Here is a 21,066-nt window from a genome sequence, read left to right as displayed (position 1 = left end):
TATCCAGTTGCAATCTTTATTAAAAAAACTTCTATCAGCATGTTCTCCCAGATTCGCTGGGAGATTAAGAGCGAGTCAGTCCCCGTTACAGTAATGAAATCTGACTGAATAATCACTTCTTAAGTTCCCTACTGCCATGGTGCTTTTTCCTGTGATATTTTCTGGTGGTTGCTCAATGAAATGGTGTGTTACTGTTTCTTTCTCCCACAAGAGGCCACGTTATCACATATCGCAGGCTAAATTCAAGGCCTTTGCACCAAGGCTTCTTGGAAGTGAAAAAAAGCAAATCTTGGTACAGAATCAGTTTCTACAGATTTTTTTCTAGAAACTTATTCAGTCTGGTTTAAAATGTCTTAAACAACAAGTCCTGGTACTGCCCTAGGAAACTGTTCTGCATTGCAGTGCGTCTCACCAGAAAGAAGTTTTAGATGATAGTTAACTTTCATTTTACCTGACTGGGTTTAATCCCAAGTCACCGTGTCCTGCTTTTAAAAACAGGCCTGCATCACAAGCCATTTTGGTGGATGCTGGCAGAAAATTCAATGATGAAATTGGCAAGAAAAAAGCTTTTACAGCCCAATCATTTCCCCCTCTCTTATCCTGTTGCGAATTATTCAGCTGAAAGATGGAGGCAGCGTTGTTAAAGGTTAGCACACTGGGTCAGAATCTGAGAGCCCTGGGTTACTCCCAGCCCTACTGCTTATCGGTTGTATGACCTTGAAAAAAGTCATTTACCTCTCAGGATACTCTTTCATCTCCTAGCCTGACTTCTTTCTTCTGGGATTGCTTTCATCTGTTTAGTCCAAATCCTCTTTAGTCTGAATTCCTGCTTGCTATTGCTGTGTATTCAAACATCGCGAGAGCAGTGAGGCACCAACGTGCTTGGGGAGATCAGGATATGCTCTTAACATTTCTGCTAATAAAATGATAACAGTAGGAAGTGGAATTGATTCCAGCTGCCCTCCTAGCCTCTTTATCTACGAGTTCACTGAAAGCTCGCTGTCCTGCAGCAGATTCTTGAGGTCCTGTACACATATTAAACCAGAAGGTAAAATACAGTGTCATGTTTCCCAAACCACAAAAGGTATCACTCAGAGCTATGAGCAAGATATTGTGCATTAATAAAATAGTCCTGTGTCAGCCCATCCTTGGTACTCAGCCTCATAGCTATGGTGAAGACAAGCTAAAATGTACCAGCTTCAACTTCAACAAGAGATTTATATTAAGATGTATCACTTTATAATAGAAGGGGACCAAAAGAACTATGCCTTTTGCTACTGTGGCTGAGTTGATGCTTGAAAACCATTATGCCGCAGTAACTCAGTTGTGTTTTGGAGCTCAGAAACTCCTTTTTTGTTTCTCACTTCCTTGGATTAAACAATAAAATGCTAATAGAAGTGATTTCTGTAATGAGAAATAGCCTCAGGATTTTTCCTCCTCTCTGATGTGTCACAGTCTCCCCAGGCAAAGCTGTACAGGAGAAGGCAAACAGGGAAGGCTCATTCAGAGACCGCACAAAAGATTGTCTCTGAATTGTTATGTGCAGTAGATAATAACTCTCACAGAACCGCAATAGAAATTATTGTTATTGGTGTTGTTATTATTGTTATATCATTATTTTATCATTAGTTCATTGTTATTATTAGACTTATTGAATAGCCAAGTAACTTGAGTGACAGCTTGAGATGAAGACTGACACTTGCTCATACAGGAAATAAAACGAAGGAGCCCGCCCTTCCATCCACCCATTGTAGGTGAATCTGCCTGAATGAGCAATAAGAATAAAAGAAAATCTCCATGTCCCCTTCAGGTTTTTAAAGCAAGAAGCTGCAGTGAGGGCTGTGCAGAGACCTGCTTGGTAAAAGAGGGCTTTATGCAGCCGCCGTGCTTCCAGATACGTCACTTTACACTCAAGTGCTGAAAGTGGAATTTAACCATTGCAGGCTGTTTCATATTCTTCCCCTGTGTTATGACAGCAACAAAACATGAGCATTTTTATTTTAGTCTACAGTTGCAGGATCATGCTGTGATAGCGAGTGGCTCTCAAATGCTATAGAGCAGGATTCCCTTCCTTTCTGTCACACCCAGCATATTGTAGGCATATATTTGCATAAAATAAATTCATTCACATATGATACCTGAACACATGATCCATTTTCTCCTAAGCCTATCCGTGCATCCAACGCTGACGTTTCACATGGAGTCTTGTTCACCCCCAACCCTTTCAGCCACACATACACGCTCCCAGACACAATCCAGCCCTCCTTCCTACCAGTTGTCTCTGGATTTATTGATGAAGCATGTGGAATAAAATATAAACTTTTGAAAATTTCACATAGCAAATGACAGAATTAAACAAAGTTAAATGGAAGCAGGAAATATTTTCAGCTAATAAGACCAATCAAACTGTGAAATGGTCTTCCAGAGCATATGGAGTAAGCTCCAGATCTTTTGTCATTTAAAAGTAGCCTGGACAAGGCACTGGACAATGCCCATCCTGCCTGCAATCAAGGGATATTCACTGAGTGATGTACCACAGCTTTCTCATCTCCATGTCTTCCGATCCCTGGTTTCTCTGGGTCACATACCTCCTTGCGATAGACCAAAGTAAATTTGAGTTACTCCACTGGCTTCGCTGATCAAAGCTGTGGCCCAGCAGATTGAGTCAGTTCTTTTATCAGAGAGAACTGAATAACAGGAGCGTGACAGCAAAGCAACTAACTCCACATAAATGGCTGCTTCGTATCAATTCAGAGTGCATAACCAGAGGGCCCTAGCATCTCCTTCCAAAACATTGTTGGTACTTGCCTTGCAGGGCTGGAAGATGGGAGAGATAATTCTGACTTTGAGCTCAGAAACAGCCAGCATGTCATAAACCTTGCGCTAACCCCCTGCAGCTCTGGAGTGACATTTAAAATCCAATACTCTGTTGTGCAGCACTTTCCCCCCTCCTCCCTACGACTGTGAGGCTGTCACTAAATTGTTTGTTGAACAAGTTCAGTGTTATTGGCCACCAGGGGACTCTGGGTGACCCCTGGCATATTGTGGAGCTGCTGCTCCTGAATCCAATTTCTCTTTTTTTTTTTTTTTTCCCCCCTTCCCTTTTGTCTTGTTGAACTGTCAGGTAATTGCTGAAGCCAGAACAACTCTATTTGCAGGGAGGGATGTTTTGGAGTCGGCGTTTATATCGTTAACTACATCATATTATTAACTACCCTTCTCTCCATCCCATGAGCCCTGTGCCTCCAGGAAGGGTCCTGTTTTCTGCAGTGCCCATTCCAGGCTGTGCTGGAGGAGCAGCTTTTGGCATCCCTTATGGAGCAGCATTTTGGAGGCAAGGGCTGCTCTGGGATGCTCAGCCAGGGAGTGAGCTGTAGGGCTGTGCTTTCTGGCAGAGCTTCTCCCAAGGACAATCTGTTTGAGGGACTGGCTCTGCCAGTGTTCATCATTCAGGGAGGGCATTCTGACATTGCAGGTGCTTTGTCCTGGGCTTGGGCCATCACACTGTCTGCACGTCTGTCCGTCAGCCCCTAGTTATGTTTTGCAAAAGTATTGGCCAGTTTTCACTGGATCTGACGCGGGGAAGGGAGTTGAAGTCTCAAAGACATTGAGCTCTTGAAGCTTTATGAAAATAGATGAGCAAGAAAAGGAGGCAAATCCTCTTTTTTCCCCACAGATGGAAATCTGCTTGATGACCTCAATGTTGTTATCCCCCTGCAGCTGCGTACACTGGTGGGGTGGAGGAGAGACCTCTCCTCTAAACCCAAGAGTTAGCACTTGTGTTCCGCTCATTGCTAACCAATCAGCATCTACAGCGCTGGCCTTGCTGGCCAATCGCTCACCTCCATTGTCCCACCTGCATTCGTGGTTGGCAGGTTGCTAAGCAGGCACATTGCCTCTCGGCCAACCAGCGCGCAGCGCAGCCGTGCTGATGGGTAGGTGCCCGATAGGCTGTTGTGGTTGATGGGCTCCTCCTGCGCCTCCACCAGCTGGGAGTCGGTGGGGGACATCCGAATGGGGACTCGTCTTCAGGTGATGGCCAGGTGGAATGGAGGGAAGAGGCTGATTGCTGAAGAATGGTTTTGTTAACAGGGAGCTAGGGGGTAAATAGGAAGGAGTTAACGATGAAGAATGCTTCAGAGAAGTCATAACTTCCAAGCCTTTTGGAAGAAGTGGCTTTCTGCGTTGTAAGCCATATGGTGGCAAGAGAAACACCTATCTGTGTACAATGGCACAAGGATATAGAGAAACTTGGAAACATGTTCACGTATTTCACATCTTGGATCCTTGATGGGAAATTAAAGCTTTCAGTCTCACACTGGAAGGCGGTATTTAAAAACAACAGATGATAGTATCTGGCTATGGTATTTCAAATCCTCAAGAGGTGCCGGCAAAATGCAAGAGGCTATTCAGAGATCTCTGTAATGTGCCGTTCTCTTGAGCTCTGTGCAGCAGCGAAAAAATGATGAAGGTCGTTCTCTTCTCTCCAATGGGTTGTTACTAGATAAAGTGAAATGTCACCTAAGGACATCTGATTAAAAAAGACTGTGAGGAAAAACAAACCCAGCATATTTGTCACTCACATCTAGCAACAAATATTGAAATAAAATAACTATGAATTCCCTTCTTTCTTCCATAAAACTGGTTTTATAGATACCTTGGTTTACAGTTGCTAAAAGCAGCAGCATTTTTTAGAGAATACCACATGCCACTGCAGCCTTGGATGGAAATTTTCTGTTTCTCTTCCTTGCCAGTTTATTAAAATGAGTTCTAAGATGAAACAGAAATGGTAATTTCAAAGTCAGGGATACACTGCCTCTTTGAACTACGTATAATCTGTTTGCTTCCACCCCCTTTATATTCACAGCAGAGCATACAAGCTAGCTGTACTCTGGTTTGCCTGAATTTGTTGGGGTTTTTTTTTTCTGTTGGATGTGTTTGCTTTTACTTTAAAAAAGTGCTGTTCCCAAATACACTCTTTTATCAAAGAAATGCACTCAAAAAGTCATTTCAAAGTCATCCTGGGCTCATTGTCAAGATAACTGAGATGTATTTAGTTATTGTAATAGTTAAGTGATGATGATGTTCAGCATTACAGCTTTACACGTCTGATCTCCTGCTTCCCTACGTGACAAAAGATGGAGAGAGCCCAGAAGGCCTGTAACCAGTCCCCAGTGGAAAACCCTTTGGATGTGATTTTGGTTTTGATTTGGACACCTAAATTTAGGTCTCTGCCTGTGAACTTGATATCCAAGCTTCCATTATAGCCAGCAGAGATCTACAATGAACTCGGTTGCTGGTGCCATTTGAGATACCCTAGAGTTTCCTGGACTTCCTCATGTCTACAGCATGGATTACCTGCACTCTTCTAGAGCAACAACTGGTGGCCCAGCAGGGCTCCCCATAGTGTCAAAAATGATGTTCAACATCACCCATTTGGGTGACTTGTCAGTGGAGCCCAAAGAACAGTTCAGATGATCAGCTGCTAGGAGCTAGGATTGAATTCAAGCCTAAGACATGTAGATGTAGGTGTTCCCATGCGTGCTAGATGTGTGCACCCACCGTAGTCTGTCAACATCTAGTTCATACAGGCAATGGAGCTCACTTAAAGGGCTGTCTACCTGCTAGGCATTAATTTTAGACCAAACTGAACACACTGTAGGCTCCATTGACTGTGTAAAGTAGGGGTTTGATTCAGTTGCCCATGCAGGGGCCAGGAAAGCAAAGTGGCCTCCAGGTGCTACTCCAGAAGGGCAAATATCTCCCAGAGCTTCTTCGGTTTCTCACTGCCCTGTGCGGATGCTGAAGGCATTCTGGGGCATCTCAGATCACGCTAGACATCTGTGTATGGGCAACTGAAACAGTCCTGCAGTCAACACTGACTACAATGTGCATGAGAAGCAGGTGCATAGAAGGCTGGGACAGCCATAGATTGACAGGTAACTGCTCAGTTTCTTTGCCAGCGAGCTGGTTCAAGCCCCCAACTTCACAAACCTCCCACCTACAATGTCTCTAAACAGACACACGGCTGGAGGTCAAGAGATTCCTAATTCTGTGGCTTTGGTCAGCCATTTTATCTCTGTTTTAGCCACCAGGAACAGTGCCAGTGCCAGTCCTACAGTTGCACATGCAACATGAGAAATGCTTTCCCAGTATAGAGGAGGAGATGTCCTGGATGGAGACCAAGAGGACACCAACAAGGCGGTTGGCCTGGTATCCTATGTGGGTGTCCTTAGGCAGGAAATGACAGTGCCATTGCTGTTAGATCATGTGTAATCCCTTAAACCTCCAAGTCCTGCCAGCAGCACGGTGGGTGCTGCTTATTTTCTTTCTAAATGGTATCCAGATGAACAGTAGAGCTGTGGAAATTGTATGACTTCATATAATATCACGAAGGCAGTAAGCAACTAGATGAAGGAAAGGTCCAGTATTCTATTATTGGGTCATAAATTGTAAAAAAAAAAAAAAAAACAAACAAACTTTAAAAATCTTGGTTTACTTTTATAATGGCTAATTACTGATCTGAAATTCAAAGCTATGGAGAATTTGACCATAAAATGGAAAACTGAAAATTACCTCAGGCCAGCAGGTCCCAAGTACTGGGTTATGGAGCCTGAGGAAGGTAGATCACAGCACAGCCGTTGGCTGTGATAGCTGTTGTATCCCAGCATGTGCCAACCAGGCTGCCATCCATCCTGAATTAATGGCAAACCCAAGGACATCATCCACCCTTAAACTTTGTCGTACAACTGTTGTCCTCACAAGACTCCCTAATCTCATTTTAGAGTATGTCTCTACAACTAAGCAAAAGAAGTCTAAGACCAATCCCTGGCCCTGAGGCTAGGTAGAAGTGACCCGGAGAGTTTGGAAACATGTCTTGGAGAAAGCACTTGGAGGAGTCCAAAACCAAACCAGGAGTTAAAATAAAAATTATCCAGTGTGAATGATGAGAGGTGCAATACAACATCTCACTCTCTTCAGCAGTATTTACTTGTAAAATTTTATAAAATTATTACTTATAAAATATTTATTTTATATTTAGCAGTATAAACATATGGTTACGAACCATATGTCCCGCTTGTTGAAAGCGCAGTAGATATTGTCATATCACCATGTCTATCTTGCAGCATCAGCAGGTTTTCAGAGCTCGTTGCAAACTCGCTTTTCATTTGGGATCAGAAGCAAAGACAAGGGAGTGGTGTCCAGACCCACTGGTTTGTTGGGGCAACCTAATTTGGAGGCACTCAGAGGGGATCTATACCTAATAATTTGCTCAGAATTGAAAAGGCACTAGAGTTCCTGCAGCTCATCAAGAATACGGTGATGAAGGCAAAATAGAAGGGGAGATTTCTGATAGGAATAATTCTCCCATGCCCAGTGCTGTCTGACCTCCCAGAGCTCCCTTCCCCAAGGTGATAATCAGTAGATGGTGCAATTAATTCCAGGGACTCCTTATTACTCAACTGCTGGTAAACATGGTGATGTACATATAGATGGTGATATATAAATGACCACAGGACATAGCAATGTAGCGCAGAAGACCTGATTTAAATCCTTGAGTGAAGGAGCTCAAACCAAATGGTGATTCGTCATGAGTAATGAGAAATGCCTTTTCCCATCACTTGTAAAGCTGCTGAAGCGTGTTGGAAGAGCAAATTGTCATGGGGTAGTGGGACCACCTAGAGTCAATCCATATGAGATGCACCCGAGAAGAATACCTCCCCATTTAAACCTCTTTGAAGAGGAAATAGCTAACCAAGGCTGTGCGGTATACACTTATTTAGAACAGTAAGTGTTTCATGGAGCCTAGAAACCTAATTGCTCCATGTCCATTATCGGTGACATCTACATTAATTACGTCCAGTTTTTGCATAACTGGAGCGCTTGTGCAGTTGGCAGGGGAGCTAGGCTCGACTCCCTGTCAGTCTGTTAGTTGTATCGCTCTCTAGGCTGTGTGCGAGATCCCCCACAGGCAGTATGGGGAGAACCAGAAAGAGCTCCTCTTTCATAGGTGACTGGTTCCTGCTCCAACTACTACGCTGTTAATCAAAAGGGGAAAAGGAGGAGCGATGCCAGCCTGCTTGGCACTCTGAATAAAAGTCAGTCCTGGGTGTTTTAATGCTTTACAACCCAAAACGTGCTCTTGAACTTGTGTACCTCTGTTCCCTTATAGTTTTCTCCTTTATAGATCAAAACTGTTCATAACCTCTGAGTGAGTTGCAACGCTAAATCCTTTATTTTATTTCTTTCATGCTTTGAGACCCTTCCCTGGAAATGGCCACCATGGAAATGAGGGTTTATTTCCCTTCCCTCGCCATGTTACAAGTCTCAGTTGAGAGGTCCACGGTGAAATGCCTGCATCGTCTGAATTTTCTTCTCGCACTCAGGGAAGGATGTGAGCCTTTAGCCTGTGAACGGTTTAAGGCAATATCCTTCATGGATGTTAAATTTCCTCGAAATAATTGGAGTGCAGCAAACTTCTCTTCGTAGCCTATTTTTAATCCTGGATGTCATTACATTATTGAACTGCGCCATTGGCAGTGCCAGGAGAGTTTTGTCGTAGCATCCTCTTGCTTTTGTGAAATTTGAGCAAATAATTGTTCGTGAACAGGGGTCTGTAAGAATCCTGCGCTGCCATGAATTGATGAGAGCATTTCCAAAGACATTTTGCAGTAATGATGAGCTGCTGACTCGCTGTGTGCTTGCTCCATTATACGCTAACAGCAAAAGTGACTTTGTATTGTACCTGACTGCAAATGATCCAGGCTGTTGTCTCTCAGCAGTTTTGCTTCAGTATAAGCCAAAACTCGAGCATCAGGTGTGGTTGGCCTTAGCTCAGGGAGCCTGGCACGTTGCAGAAGGTTTGCAGGAAATAGGAGTTGGATTTAGGGCCTTCCCTGGGTTTTGAACAACCTGCTTTGGCCAGCTTGAAATGGGATATAGAGGGGTTATGGCCACTTTGAGGGTCATACCGGTGAGGCAGGGCTTCTGAAGGTAGCACAAGGAGTTACAACGCGAAGTTAAAATAGAGGGAACTTTTACAAATACTTCCACACTTTTTCACAGGAAATCTGAAAGCATTTTGTAAAGCATCATGGCCACAAGATGAACGATTTCTTATGTGCAGATGAGGAACACTGAAGCACAAAATAATTGCATGTCCAAACTAGACCCTCACACCACTGAGGCAAAAGATCCTTTTCTACCTCTACATCCTTCTGTCTGTGAGATTAAATACAGTTCAGTTTACTGAAACAATGAGCGTTAGGGGGCATAACCTGACAACATGTCTCTTCCATTAAAAAGAATTAAAAATCTGAAAAAAGGTCATAAGGAAAAAAAAAAAAAATGCAGCTCCTTGTTTGATGTTTCCAGGATGTTCTGCTGGTCTCCAGCATGCTGATAATGCCTTTGGGTCATCAGGCTTCTCTTTCTGATACGTCTTTCTCTTCTTTCTCTCCCTGCTCAGTCAATTTTGGGGGTCCAATGCGAAGTGCAGAAGCAGCTGAAGGCCTTTGTCACTCTTGAGCGCTTCGAACGGATCTACAGCTCCAGCATTGCCGGGTGCCGGCAGGTCAAGAAGAACAAGAACTTTGCCTCTGGAGGCTCTATCTTCGGCAAAGGCGTCAAGTTCGCCATGAAGGATGGACGCGTGGCCACCGACATTATCAGTGTGGCCAACGAGGATGGCCGAAGGATCGCGGCCATCCTGAACAATGCCCATTACCTGGAGAACTTGCACTTCACCATCGACGGGGTGGACACACACTATTTCATTAAGCAAGGGCCGTCGGAGGGCGACCTGTCCATCTTGGGCCTCAGCGGCGGGCGGAGGACCCTGGAGAACGGTGTGAACGTGACAGTGTCCCAGATCAACACAGTGCTAAGTGGGAGGACTAGACGTTACACGGACATCCAGCTCCAGTACGGTGCGCTGTGTCTAAACACTCGCTACGGGACCACCTTGGACGAGGAGAAGGCCCGCGTCCTGGAGCTGGCCCGACAGCGCGCTGTCGCCCAAGCTTGGTCCCGGGAACAGCAGAGACTGCGGGATGGGGAGGAGGGTATTCGCTCGTGGACAGAAGGGGAGAAGCAACAAGTGCTAAACACGGGCCGGGTACAGGGCTACGATGGCTATTTTGTGATCTCAGTGGAGCAGTACCCCGAACTCTCAGACAGCGCCAACAACATCCACTTCATGAGACAGAGCGAAATGGGCAGAAGGTGACAGAGAGGGTCGATGCGGTGACTTCTTGCCAAAGACAGCTACTCTTTTGTGGCCACTTACCTGACTGTGTTGTACTCAATCCTTTTTCTAAACTGAACAAGGCGGGGGGGGAGGAAAATAGAAAGAGAAGGAATAATACGGTTGCACTGTAACTCATGCAACATACTTTTTTTTTTCCTCGTTAATTTGGCCTTCACGCGTTTTTTGCAATGAACAGAAGGTATATTTTGCCGTAGCGTGATCACAGTGAAATTTACTGTCTCTTGTCCTTTTTTTTTTGGTTTTTGTTTTCCCCCCCTTTGTGAGGAATTTGAAGTGGGGAGTCGTCAACGTACGTCCTTCGGTGTGAAGTGCGAAATGGGTGTCTGTGCTAACTTGTGTCATCCTAACCCTTTCTGATTTGGGGCAGGGACAGATAGCCTTCCACCCGAAACACGGGGAGCCCGCGACGTGCTGGAGAGCTCTCCCCGGGAAGAAAGGAGATGGAAGACGACGCTGATTCCGATACTCCGAAAGCGACCATCCGAATCATGTGCCTCAAAAGAGACCTTACAAGTAGTTTTCATGTTTCACTTGGGACATAAAGTGGTTTTTTGGGGGCTCCTGCTGAGCAGAAGTAGATTATAGAGGCAAAGGAGCTGATTATATTAACTTGCAAGATGATTCTCTTCCTTCCTGAACTGGAATAAAAAAAGAAAAAAAATCAGTCTTTTTTCATTATGAGAGTAGATACTTTATGGGTTTTTTTGTGTGTGCGCAAATCCTGGTTTTAGTTAAAAAACCTAGCAAAAGCCAAGAAAGGGACTCCTGCTCTATTGAGAAAAGCTAAAATAAATCCTCTCTCTCGTACATAGAGCTGTTCTATAGGTGGATTTAATGCACCCGTGTTGTACATTTGCTAATGGCATAACTTCATTAAATGTATAGTGTTTCAGTACACGAGGCTACGTGTTTAACAGTCCACTGTGCTGTATCTGATAAAACCAGTTAATTTTTAGGAAGCTGATTTGAATTTAAAAGTAGGTATAGTATCCCAGTGACATACCACTGAAAATTAGAGCAAGCCAAACCCTGCTTTTCCTGATTCTGGAGCTTGTATTTATTGGCTGGGAAACGCAGTTTTGAGTAGCATGCTGGCAAGTCGTTTATGACTATGGCAGATAAATGTCTCCCGGGGACTTTGGCAGCAGAGATTTTAAAATGTTTAATAAGTAGCAACAGCTTGTGCATGGTGGGACAAGAAGAATATTGGAATCAACCCTCTCACTGTTTCTTACACGAGCTCGAATTAAACGGAGAGCCCAGCTGACTGTTAGCAGTGAAGAAGGGGGAGGTTGAATGGAAATGCCCACTACAGAGGGGACCAAGTGCTTTAATAAGAAACTGCTGACAAAGTTACTCGGCATGCTAATGTAATTTGTATTCACATAACCTCTGTGCTCTGGTATTTGCAAGAGTCCTTGAAATTCAAGGGAACAAGGAGATGAGCTTAGCATCCTCTTCCCTGCCTGAAACAGTCCTGTGGTAGCAAGGGCCATTCCTGCAGGCAGAGGTGTTACCCACCTCTCACTGGAGCTCCGGCTGGAGATGGCCAACCCTGGTCCCAAATAGACGTCTCTATCACACTGACACCTGCACGTATCCTGACTCTAAGAGCTCTCACCGTGTCTCTCTGGGAACGTCTCAGTCCTGATTTTTTTTTATTCCATCCACTTTGGTTTTTGCTTCCCAGTTCTGCAGAGAGATAACCCGAGACGTGCAAATCCATGCCAAGGCTGTTTCCTTACTCGGAGCCCTACCATGCACCCGTGTCCCCAGAGCCAGCTCTTCTGCACTCGCGCCACCGCCACTGACATCCTCCAACACAGCCTGATACTTCTCTGCAGGCTCCAGCCCCCAAGATAAAGCAGGGGCGTATGTTGGGCACGCAGTCCTCGAGCAGCAAAATGTTGGCAGCCCCAGTGCTATCGCGGTTTCCCCGTAGATGCCGGCTGCCAGCTCCGTCTGCCTTGCCTGTCTGTTCCCGGGTGCTTGCCAGGAGGAAGGTGATGGGATGGAAATTCCCCCAACAGACTGTTCCTCCTCCAATTCCCAATCCCTAATACCTTTGGCTACGTGGCCATACCCACCAGTATGGTCCTGATTTTCTGGTGGTCCCTCCTGCTTGCAGCAAGGGTGACGATGCTGGTGCTGTAGCCCTGGTGCTGTACTCCGAACCACCCCTTGCAGCACGCAACCTTTATTACTTTGGCAGGAGTGAATCGCAGGCAGCTGGGCTAGAAAGAGTATCCAGCTCCGGCAGAGCCAGCTGGGAGGAGATGTGTTGGCCGGGCCAGCTCTAGGCTTTGGCAAGGGAGCAGTTGCTTTGGGCATCTGCCTGTCAGGGATGGTTAAAAGGCCGTGGCATTACCGCCTGCGTTGCTGGTATCAAACTCTTGGCAAGCCTCAGTTGCCCTGAGGATGCGCTGGTGGGGATTAGGGGCAGCGTTAGCCAAACCAGCAGTTGCCACCTACTCGAAGGAGGCAGCACCCTCTTCCCAGGGCTACCCAGCTCCCTGCTTCCCCTTCCCCGAGTCACACCAGGGACAAATCCCTCCCAGAACCTCAACCTTGTGGTGACTTTGAGTGTCTATAACAGCATGCACGCAGCAAAAAAGACCTGCAGGAAGCTGGGTCGAAAGGCATAAACCCCCGGCGAAGACCTGCAGTGCAGAGAGAGCTCGATGCGCATCCCAGTTACACTGCTCCCCTCCAAGCGGCTCCGAAGAGAAGTGGTGCTTCTATATCCATTCCCGTCCATGTGTAACAATACTAAGAGGAGTAGTCCAAAAGTAAATGGGCCACCTTTCCACGCAGCCAAGGAAAGGGATTCGAGTGTGAAATTTTCCTACTGGAACCCTGCCGGCCTGAGATGGCACCTCGACAGCCTTACACAGACTCTTCAGGTTATTACACGAGCTAATGACTTTGAGGAGTTCACCCGTTTTTCAAGAGTCTTACGGTCCCGCCGCACACATACGGCGTGCCTAGACCTGGGAGCCATCCCGCTCCGCGCCATGGCGAAGGCACCTCGGGTTGCATTTCTCAGCATCCTCAAGCAGTGGTGGGATGCGACTGCGCCCATCTGCCTGCCGGGTCCGTGGGGGTCTTCTCCTGGACCTGCACCCGGCGTGGGAACTATGGACATTGTGTCAAAAAAGGGAAAAAAAAATATATATGTAAAAGTATATATATGTATGTGTTGCTCTTCTCTTTATCAAAACCAAAAAAATTAAAAGGGATGGCTGTCTAGTGTTGGGGACAAACCTGTCTGAAGACAGCTACTACATTCCTGAATCCTCAGCCTCTGTGAAAGCTTTCCACTTTACCTAGATGGCAAAACAAGAAACAAACTTTTTTCAGTCCTGAAGCCCTAAATTTACCCCCTCATTAGTGAAAAATACTTTTTCTACAGGATCTCAAGTGCTTTCCCGTGGCAGTTGCAGGAATGGGCTGTGACCACAAAGAGCTGTGCCCTCCTCGAGGGACTGCACTCCGCTATCCCCAAGCATTCCCACTCGACCGATGGCCCCGTAGCCCCCTCCCAGCCCTTGCGTTGCCCCATTTGCCTCCCCGTGGGGCCGTGCCGCAGCTGCCCGACCCTTCTTGCTTTCCTTGTGGGCAGGGGGGGGAGCAGTTCCTTGCTTCTGTAAGACTGGGAGGTCCTGAGTGCAAATCCCACGGCACTAACCCCCATATCCCATTGCTCTAGATGCTCTTTCAAAGGCCAGTTGTATGCCAGACCGTCTCCAAGGGATAATGTCACTGTGGTCTCACGTGCTTTTATGGCCTGACTTTGAGAAGTCGCTATTTTCTTGACTCCAAAAAGAGGACTCACTCCTCCACCAAAAGGAGTTTCCCTTCAAAATGCAAAGGCGTAGCTTAAATTACTTTGAGCTCCTGGGCTTGTCTCCAGTCCGAAGGGTGGTGGGAAGGATCTTGGCCAAGTCTCACAGCTCAGAGGAGAAAGCCCAGCAGTCTGGAGCAGGGACTGGAGCTCCCGGTGTGAGCGGTGGGTAAGGACCAACAGCTCAAGCCCTCAGTAGCTGGTGCTGGTACCAAACCATGCTCCATTTGAAGGAACAACAGTGACGGGACCGACTTGCTGTGGCATCCAGACATAAGCCAGTGCCATGAGGGCTCTGCAGCTGAAAAACGTCCTGCGTGCTCAACCCGAGGGGAGAGGAGCAGGACTAATTTGGCATCATGAGAAATGCCGTAATGTTTGTTTCCTCCAAGCTCTTTATTTTTTTTTTTTTTTTTTTTTCCCTTTCAACTGAAGATTGGAGCTTGGAAAAATCATTAAGCCGTGGTGACCGGAGGGAATCACGCAGCTCATCATATCTTTGTCATCACAGCTATTGATCAGAGCCGTGATGAAAATGGGCCAAAGACTCGACTCAACAACACCAGGCGAGAGCCGATGAGACGAAGGTCGTTAAAAAGCCCTGATGCTTGATTCGGCTTTAAAAGACCCAGATGATTGGGAGCAGTCCCTGAGACACCATTTGGCCGTAACTTAGAAACAGTGAGGGATTTCTGCAATATATCTGTAGTTGCTTTATTGAGCATAGGGATCGGTGTGAGATTCTGCTCAGTCTATTATACAGACAGTGTAACCAAAATGAATCAAAATTGTTTAAAAAAAAAAAAAAATCTAATAAAGTACTTTTTCAGCTGTGACTTATAAGTGTCACCGTGATAGATGGCAGTGCAATCCATTATGCAAAGACAAGGCTCTTAACATGAAATTTTAGAATTCAATTTTACGATTTACAGAGAGGGCCCCCCTCATATTTACGGCACAGCCGTCTGTTTTGATTCAATATCTGTGTAATTGAAACCAGGCCCAGGGATCTCGGTTAGTCCTATGGCCGCTTTTTAAATGGGGAGGAGAAATCAGCGCTTATCACATTAATAATGGAGCTAAAAAGATGGCTTTGCTCGTTAAATCTTATTCACTTTATCTCCTCGCTCTGGTGGCAGTGCCAAACCTGGGAAATAGGGATGCCGTGCCTCCATGCCGGGGCTGGGGTTTGGTAGGATAAAATCTGGCTCCCCTTCGGCCGGCAGCATCCTCCATCCCGCGGTGAGCGTGGCCTGGGGCATTTTTGCCAGCTTTTTTGTGGGGTTGGGTTTTTTTTTCATCTCTAGGGTATATTTAAATAAAATGACTTGCGACTGTAGAGCAAATTTTAAACAGACACTGTGGGGACATATAGCGCCCTGTCCGGGACCCCCGTCTCGCTCCCGGATGAAGGGCCGTCGCGTGTCCCGGGGGCCGTTTCCCGTGGTGCTTTTCCATCCTCTGCTACCCGAACCGAAAGCAGCTCGGCCCGCACGAGGGAAACCTTTTGTGTCTCTTGCCTGCTTTCCTTTAATTACCGTAAAACTTTGTGTTCCTGACAAAGTATTACGTGGCTCAGCTGTTAACTCCCATCCCGAGGTCAATGCTTTCCGGGCAGGGGAGCATAGAAAACCACAAGTGAAAATTAACTAAAAAATATATATACATATATATATAAATTTTTTTTTTCCTCAGAGCTGGAAACTGTTCAAGCGAACAAAAGAACTTTCCAAAAAGAAAATTAAAACTTTTGGACAGTTTGCGGATGTTGTTAAAATAACCAATCAAAGAATCACACTTTTCTATTAAAAAAAAAAATGTTTATTTTGTGTGAGGACTTCTAATGCAGCTCCAGCCGAGAAGAGGACTTTGTATCAAAGCTGCATCTGTAAGCCCAGCACTGGAGACTCTTGTCATTACCCTGTGTAATAATTTTCCTGAAGTCTGGAACTAATTTTTTGAGAAATTTTTTTTCTCGACACTTTGTGTTTCTAATACTGTATTCTTGACTGTGTAAATACAACCAGGCTGTAAATAAGTGCAGATGTAGATACGTTCTAGAAAAAAAAAACGAACAGACAGAAGTGACCGTGTGTAGCCTTCGGTGACAAATAAAAGAATATTTTGTGTTTAAATAGCTTTTTTTGTGTGCGTGTGTGAAAATGTTGAATTTCTTCGCCTCAGCTGCTTGGTCCTTACATGGGAGATGGACCTGGGGCAGGAGTTGACCAAAATGTCCCTCCACTCCTCGAATCTGCATCTTCAGGAGCATCCCCCACCTGTACAGGGGGTGCAGGATCACGGGTGCCCCCAGGGCTTTGCTGATCTGGGAGGTAACGCCGGGGATTCGGAGCATCCCTGAGGCACTGGGGAAGCCCCCACCCTAGCAGAAAGGTAAGCAAACTGGGGAAACTACGTTGTGCACAAGAAAAATCAAGTTATCACCCCCCCAAATAAAAATAAAAAATCAAGATATCATTAGATTTTGTGATACATCCAGCGGAGATGTGTGCATTGACCCTTCTTCATCCAGAGGGAGAAGAAAAGCCACTGCATCACTGGCCACAGTGACCCAGGGAAACCCTCGTGTGATCCTTGATGCGGTCTGGTCCAGCCCTGCTGGTGGCTTGTTCGGATGCTTCAGGAAAAGATCGAGAATAACTTCGGAAAACACGGCTAGGCGCGTAGTGAGGAAAACATTCTCGCACGGTCCTTGGGGACAACCTAATGGGAGGGTGAAGCATAGGACTGGGTGGCAGTCACTGGAGGAGGAGCGGGGAGTCCCTCCGTGGCCATCCGGATTTACTGCCTGGGCACGGCTCTGCTCTCCAAAACCAGGTGAAATTGGGTCTTTTAGACAAAAAAAAAAAAAAAAAGTCAAGCATTGCTGGGTGTAATTGCCCTCCTCTGAAGGTGGGTGTCTGTGACAGGGCAAATAAATGGCATCTCTCTCTCTGCTTTGGCACTAAACAGAGCCAGAGGGACCAGTTCAGACCCCTCTGTATGCGTGTCTTAAGTTAGGTGAGAGGAGTCCAACTGCTGGTGGATATTAGCGCCTACGAGGTTTCCCTAAGGTTTCTACTCATTTTTGGCCGTTCCCGGCGGGATGTTACCCTCTCCACCAGCAACACGTGTTTTGTTTCAGGGCCACGTTTCTCAACCTCCAGCTTCCAGCCGCCAGACCTGGCGCAGCTTCTCCAGCCATCCCGCAAAGCAAATGTCCCCCCCTGACACCAACCAAGTCGCCTCTCTGCTGTCCCTTTGCTACCCCAAGAAGGATAAACTCCTACAGCCTCACAGCACAAGAACTGCTTTCCAGCTGCCGGATATTTTTAATTTTTCCATCCTCTGGCGTGTTTGGCCACCTTTCCTTCAGCATGGGGGTGTCACTTATCTTGTGCAGAAAGGCAGGGTCTTGCTCCCCGCGCTCGTGGGGGATTTTTATCTCCAAGGAAGGCGTCGGTCCCTTCTTTCTTGCCATAGAAAGTGCCTATTGAGACAATTACACGGTGACTCTGGAGCCCTCCCCGGAGCCTCTGGTTTCCTGTGGGTCTGATTTGCAGCCTTTACTGGGAGGCAGATGCATTAGTTTGCGTCGGGCTGTTATTCATGTGCATTTTCTCAGGCTGTGCTTAGCCAGGGGATTCAGATCGCCCTGCGACAGTGACCTGCCCTCGCCGGCACCCGCAGTCCATCACTCGTCGTGCCATCTGCGGTTTATCGTCGGAAAAGACCCTGCTTTAAATCATTGATAACTATATTGAAATGCATTGGACCAAGGACTTAAACCCTGAGGGTAGCCAAGGAAACAGCAGCGTTTTAAGTTGTCGGTGAACCAGGTTTGGCTCTGCCTCATGTGGTTGTGCCAGATAAGACCAATGTTTTAATCAAAATATTATGGGTAGTAAATCAAGTGCTTTCGGGAGAGCCGCCCTGCCATGCCAGTTCAATAGGCCAGAGCAGACTTATCACATCGTGTTTTTAATAGGGGCCATAGCCAGAGGCCTCTGGCTTATCTTTCAGGAGACTGCAAGGAGACTGCCCTTGCTTTTAAGATGGGAGCACAGAAAAATTTGTCCTCTTCTGCATTCCTCATAGAAAGCAACTAAAGCCTCAACCACGGACCACATCTCATAGATAATTGAAAAGTACTGAAAGCAGAGAATGGTGATTATATTTCGATGGGAGAAATGGACACAAGGAGAACACAAGTGATGTGCCTTCACGTGGGGCATACCCGTAAGTGCAAGCACTCCAGCCTGACACTGGTGATACTGGTGGGCCAAAACAAGGACCACTGCCTTGCGTAGCACATCGTGCAGCCCAGGTGAAATATTGGTCCCTCCAGGACTTTTTGGCTTGGTTGATGTGTGTCTTGAGATGGTGTATGCAGCCATGCAGCGATGCGATGCGCCAGCCCAGGTAGGTAAATACCAGCTGCAGCACCCTCCCATCCCTCTGCCGCACAGCGTGGACGGGGCAACGCTGCACCTGCAGGCTGGGGAAAGTCCAGGGTTGCAATCTAACGCTCCCAATGCCTTCCGCTCTCCTCCAGAAAGATGCAGGTTGTCGTGGTTTAACCCCAGCCAGCAACTCAGCACCACGCAGCCGCTTCCCCCTCCCCCTCCCAGTGGGGTGAGGAGGAGGAAAGGAAAAAAAAAGTAAAACTCGTGGGTTAAGAACAGTTTAATAACTAAACTAAAATATAATACTAACAATAGTAATAATGAAATATAATAATAATAGTAATGAAAAGGAATGCAACAAAAAAAAGGAAGGGGGGGGAAGGAAAAAAACCAGTGATGCACAATGCAATTGCTCACCACCCGCTGACCGATGCTCAGTTACTTCCTGAACCGCGATCCGCGCCGCCTGGCCAGCTCTCCCCAGTTTATATACTGGGCATGACGTTCCATGGTATGGAATATCCCTCTGGCTAGTTCGGGTCAGCTGCCCCGGCTCTGCTCCCTCCCAGCTCCTTGCACACCTGCTTGCTGGCAGAGCAGGGGAAACTGAAAAGTCCTTAACTTAGGATAAGCGCTACTCAGCAACAACTAAAACATCGGAGTGTTATCAACATTATTCTCACACTAAATCCAAAACACAGCACTGTACCAGCTACTAAAAAGGAAGTTAACTCTGTCCCAGCCGAAACCAGGACAAGGTTCAAAACACAGAAAAGTTGAGCTGCTGCTGAGAGCCCAGACAGAGACTCTTTTGCAGAGAGTGACCTGCTTTAAAAAATTATCTGGTCGTTAGCGTGTCCCTTTGAAGCAACTGAGCTCAGTCTTTGTCAAAACATGACAGTTCTGGTTTGGGCCAGGTGTTTTTACGTGGCGATCATTTGTAGAGAAATTTCCAGGGCGAGAGGAGCTCCCTCGAATGCAGCCTGCTGAAACAGTGGCAGTCCAGGCAAGGAAATCACATGAATTATTGTGATGTTGGATGTTTTAAAAGCATTTCTCGGGTTCTACCTGGAAAACTGTTCCAACCACCAGCCCACTACATAAATCACAAGCCCGAGCACCCCCTTCTCCTCCAGTGTGTTGTCTGTAAAAACACAAGCTTTCCAAAGCCCTGCCGGCACATCCTTGTCAGGATTTACTCGGCAAAGGGTGGGGAGGAATATAGGAACAGGGCAAGCACTGCATCCTTGCGGTTAACGACCCAGCATGCTTGGGCTTAAAACCAGATTGTCTCCCACTCCCTGACTTAAATAAAACAGAACCACAGCCAAAACACAGCTCTGAGTTTGGACTTTGGCTCACGTTGCTCAGGGTGCTCGAGCAGCCTCTTGAGTCACCTCAAGAGTCACAGAGCGGAGCTTTTTAACCTCAGGTTCAGAAAATGTTTTCTTACCCAGGGGTTTCTCAGGCAGGGGAAGTCAGCGGCCAAATCATTAGAGCAAGCTTGTGCAGCACAGTCGGTCCTGCAAGCGAGATGCTGCAAGCCAGCGGGACCACACGACGGCTTTGATTTCTGCCTCCAAGAGCAGGAGATGAGAGGGCTCCGTTAGCTCGTCGTTACGCTGTTATTTTCCGTCTGGGAGATACTCGTGTCCTCCAGGAGTTTTACATAACCAGACCTCATCATCCACCATCAGTCTGAGCTTCAAAACCCTCAAGGCCTAAACTTGAAGCCAGAGTGTGACAAGCCTGGCAGAAAAGCATCCTTAACAAGCAGGACTGCTCATCAGTGGTACGGAGATAATGAAGGCAGCGGGTTAATAAGCCACGGCAGGTCACAGGCTGGTGGAAGATTGTGCAAATACACCCCACGATGCAGCCAGAAAGGTGTTCATGAAATCGCTTCTACAAATCTTCTTCCATGTAATCTGTGGTCCCAGATTTTAACGGCAAAATGGACTAAAAGTGATTTGCAAATGAAACATATAAAGAAATAAGGACTTTGCAGTCATTTGCAATAGCTGCGCTTCATACCTGTGCTGTGTTTCCCATTAGAAATCTCCTTCAAGCTACAGAAAATATTACCTCCATTTTACAAGCGGGACAAGTAAGGCACTGAGGTTAAATGTTTGGCCTGAGATCACACGGTTGGGGGATAAATAATGAAAAAGCCATGACTCAAAGGCCCTGTGCCACTCGCTCGCTGGCGTGACTCCTTCTGGGCTGAGTTTTCTTCTCATTGTATCTCGTTACTGTGCTATCTGAGTCACGGCATTTTTAATTAGAGCTGCTCCCACACCCCCGTAATAAAGTAGTATTTAAAAGGGGCCGATTTCAGACTGCAAGCATCAAAGAGCATTTGGAAACGGCACTGCCACCCACCGTTGGGCTGGCCGGGTCTCTCATCGCTGGGGGTGAGCAGGCTCTTCTTCACACCAGGATGGGACCGAAACCCAGGGTTTGCTGCATTTCAGAATTGCCTCTAGTCTTTGGGGAAGAACTGGCTGGTTTTGGTTTCCTGTGTGTAATCTTCGCTGTAGGATGGA

At 46.6% G+C, this 21,066-nt stretch overlaps 1 protein-coding gene across 1 annotated transcript in view; it reads left to right on the top strand.

Moving 5' to 3' along the window:
• Positions 1-10,296, top strand: part of TENM4 (teneurin transmembrane protein 4) — a 355,419-nt gene extending 345,123 nt beyond the window's left edge. The window contains exon 30 of the mRNA XM_050901618.1: positions 9,470-10,296. Coding sequence (XP_050757575.1) covers positions 9,470-10,228 — 759 coding nt within the window. The 3' untranslated portion in view covers positions 10,229-10,296. The remainder of the gene's footprint in view (positions 1-9,469) is intronic.
• The last annotated feature ends 10,770 nt before the right edge of the window (positions 10,297-21,066 follow it).

This window comes from Gymnogyps californianus, chromosome 1, assembly GCF_018139145.2.
Source record: "Gymnogyps californianus isolate 813 chromosome 1, ASM1813914v2, whole genome shotgun sequence".
Classification (NCBI taxonomy): Eukaryota; Metazoa; Chordata; class Aves; order Accipitriformes; family Cathartidae; genus Gymnogyps; species Gymnogyps californianus.
This window is presented reverse-complemented; position numbering and strand designations above follow the sequence as displayed.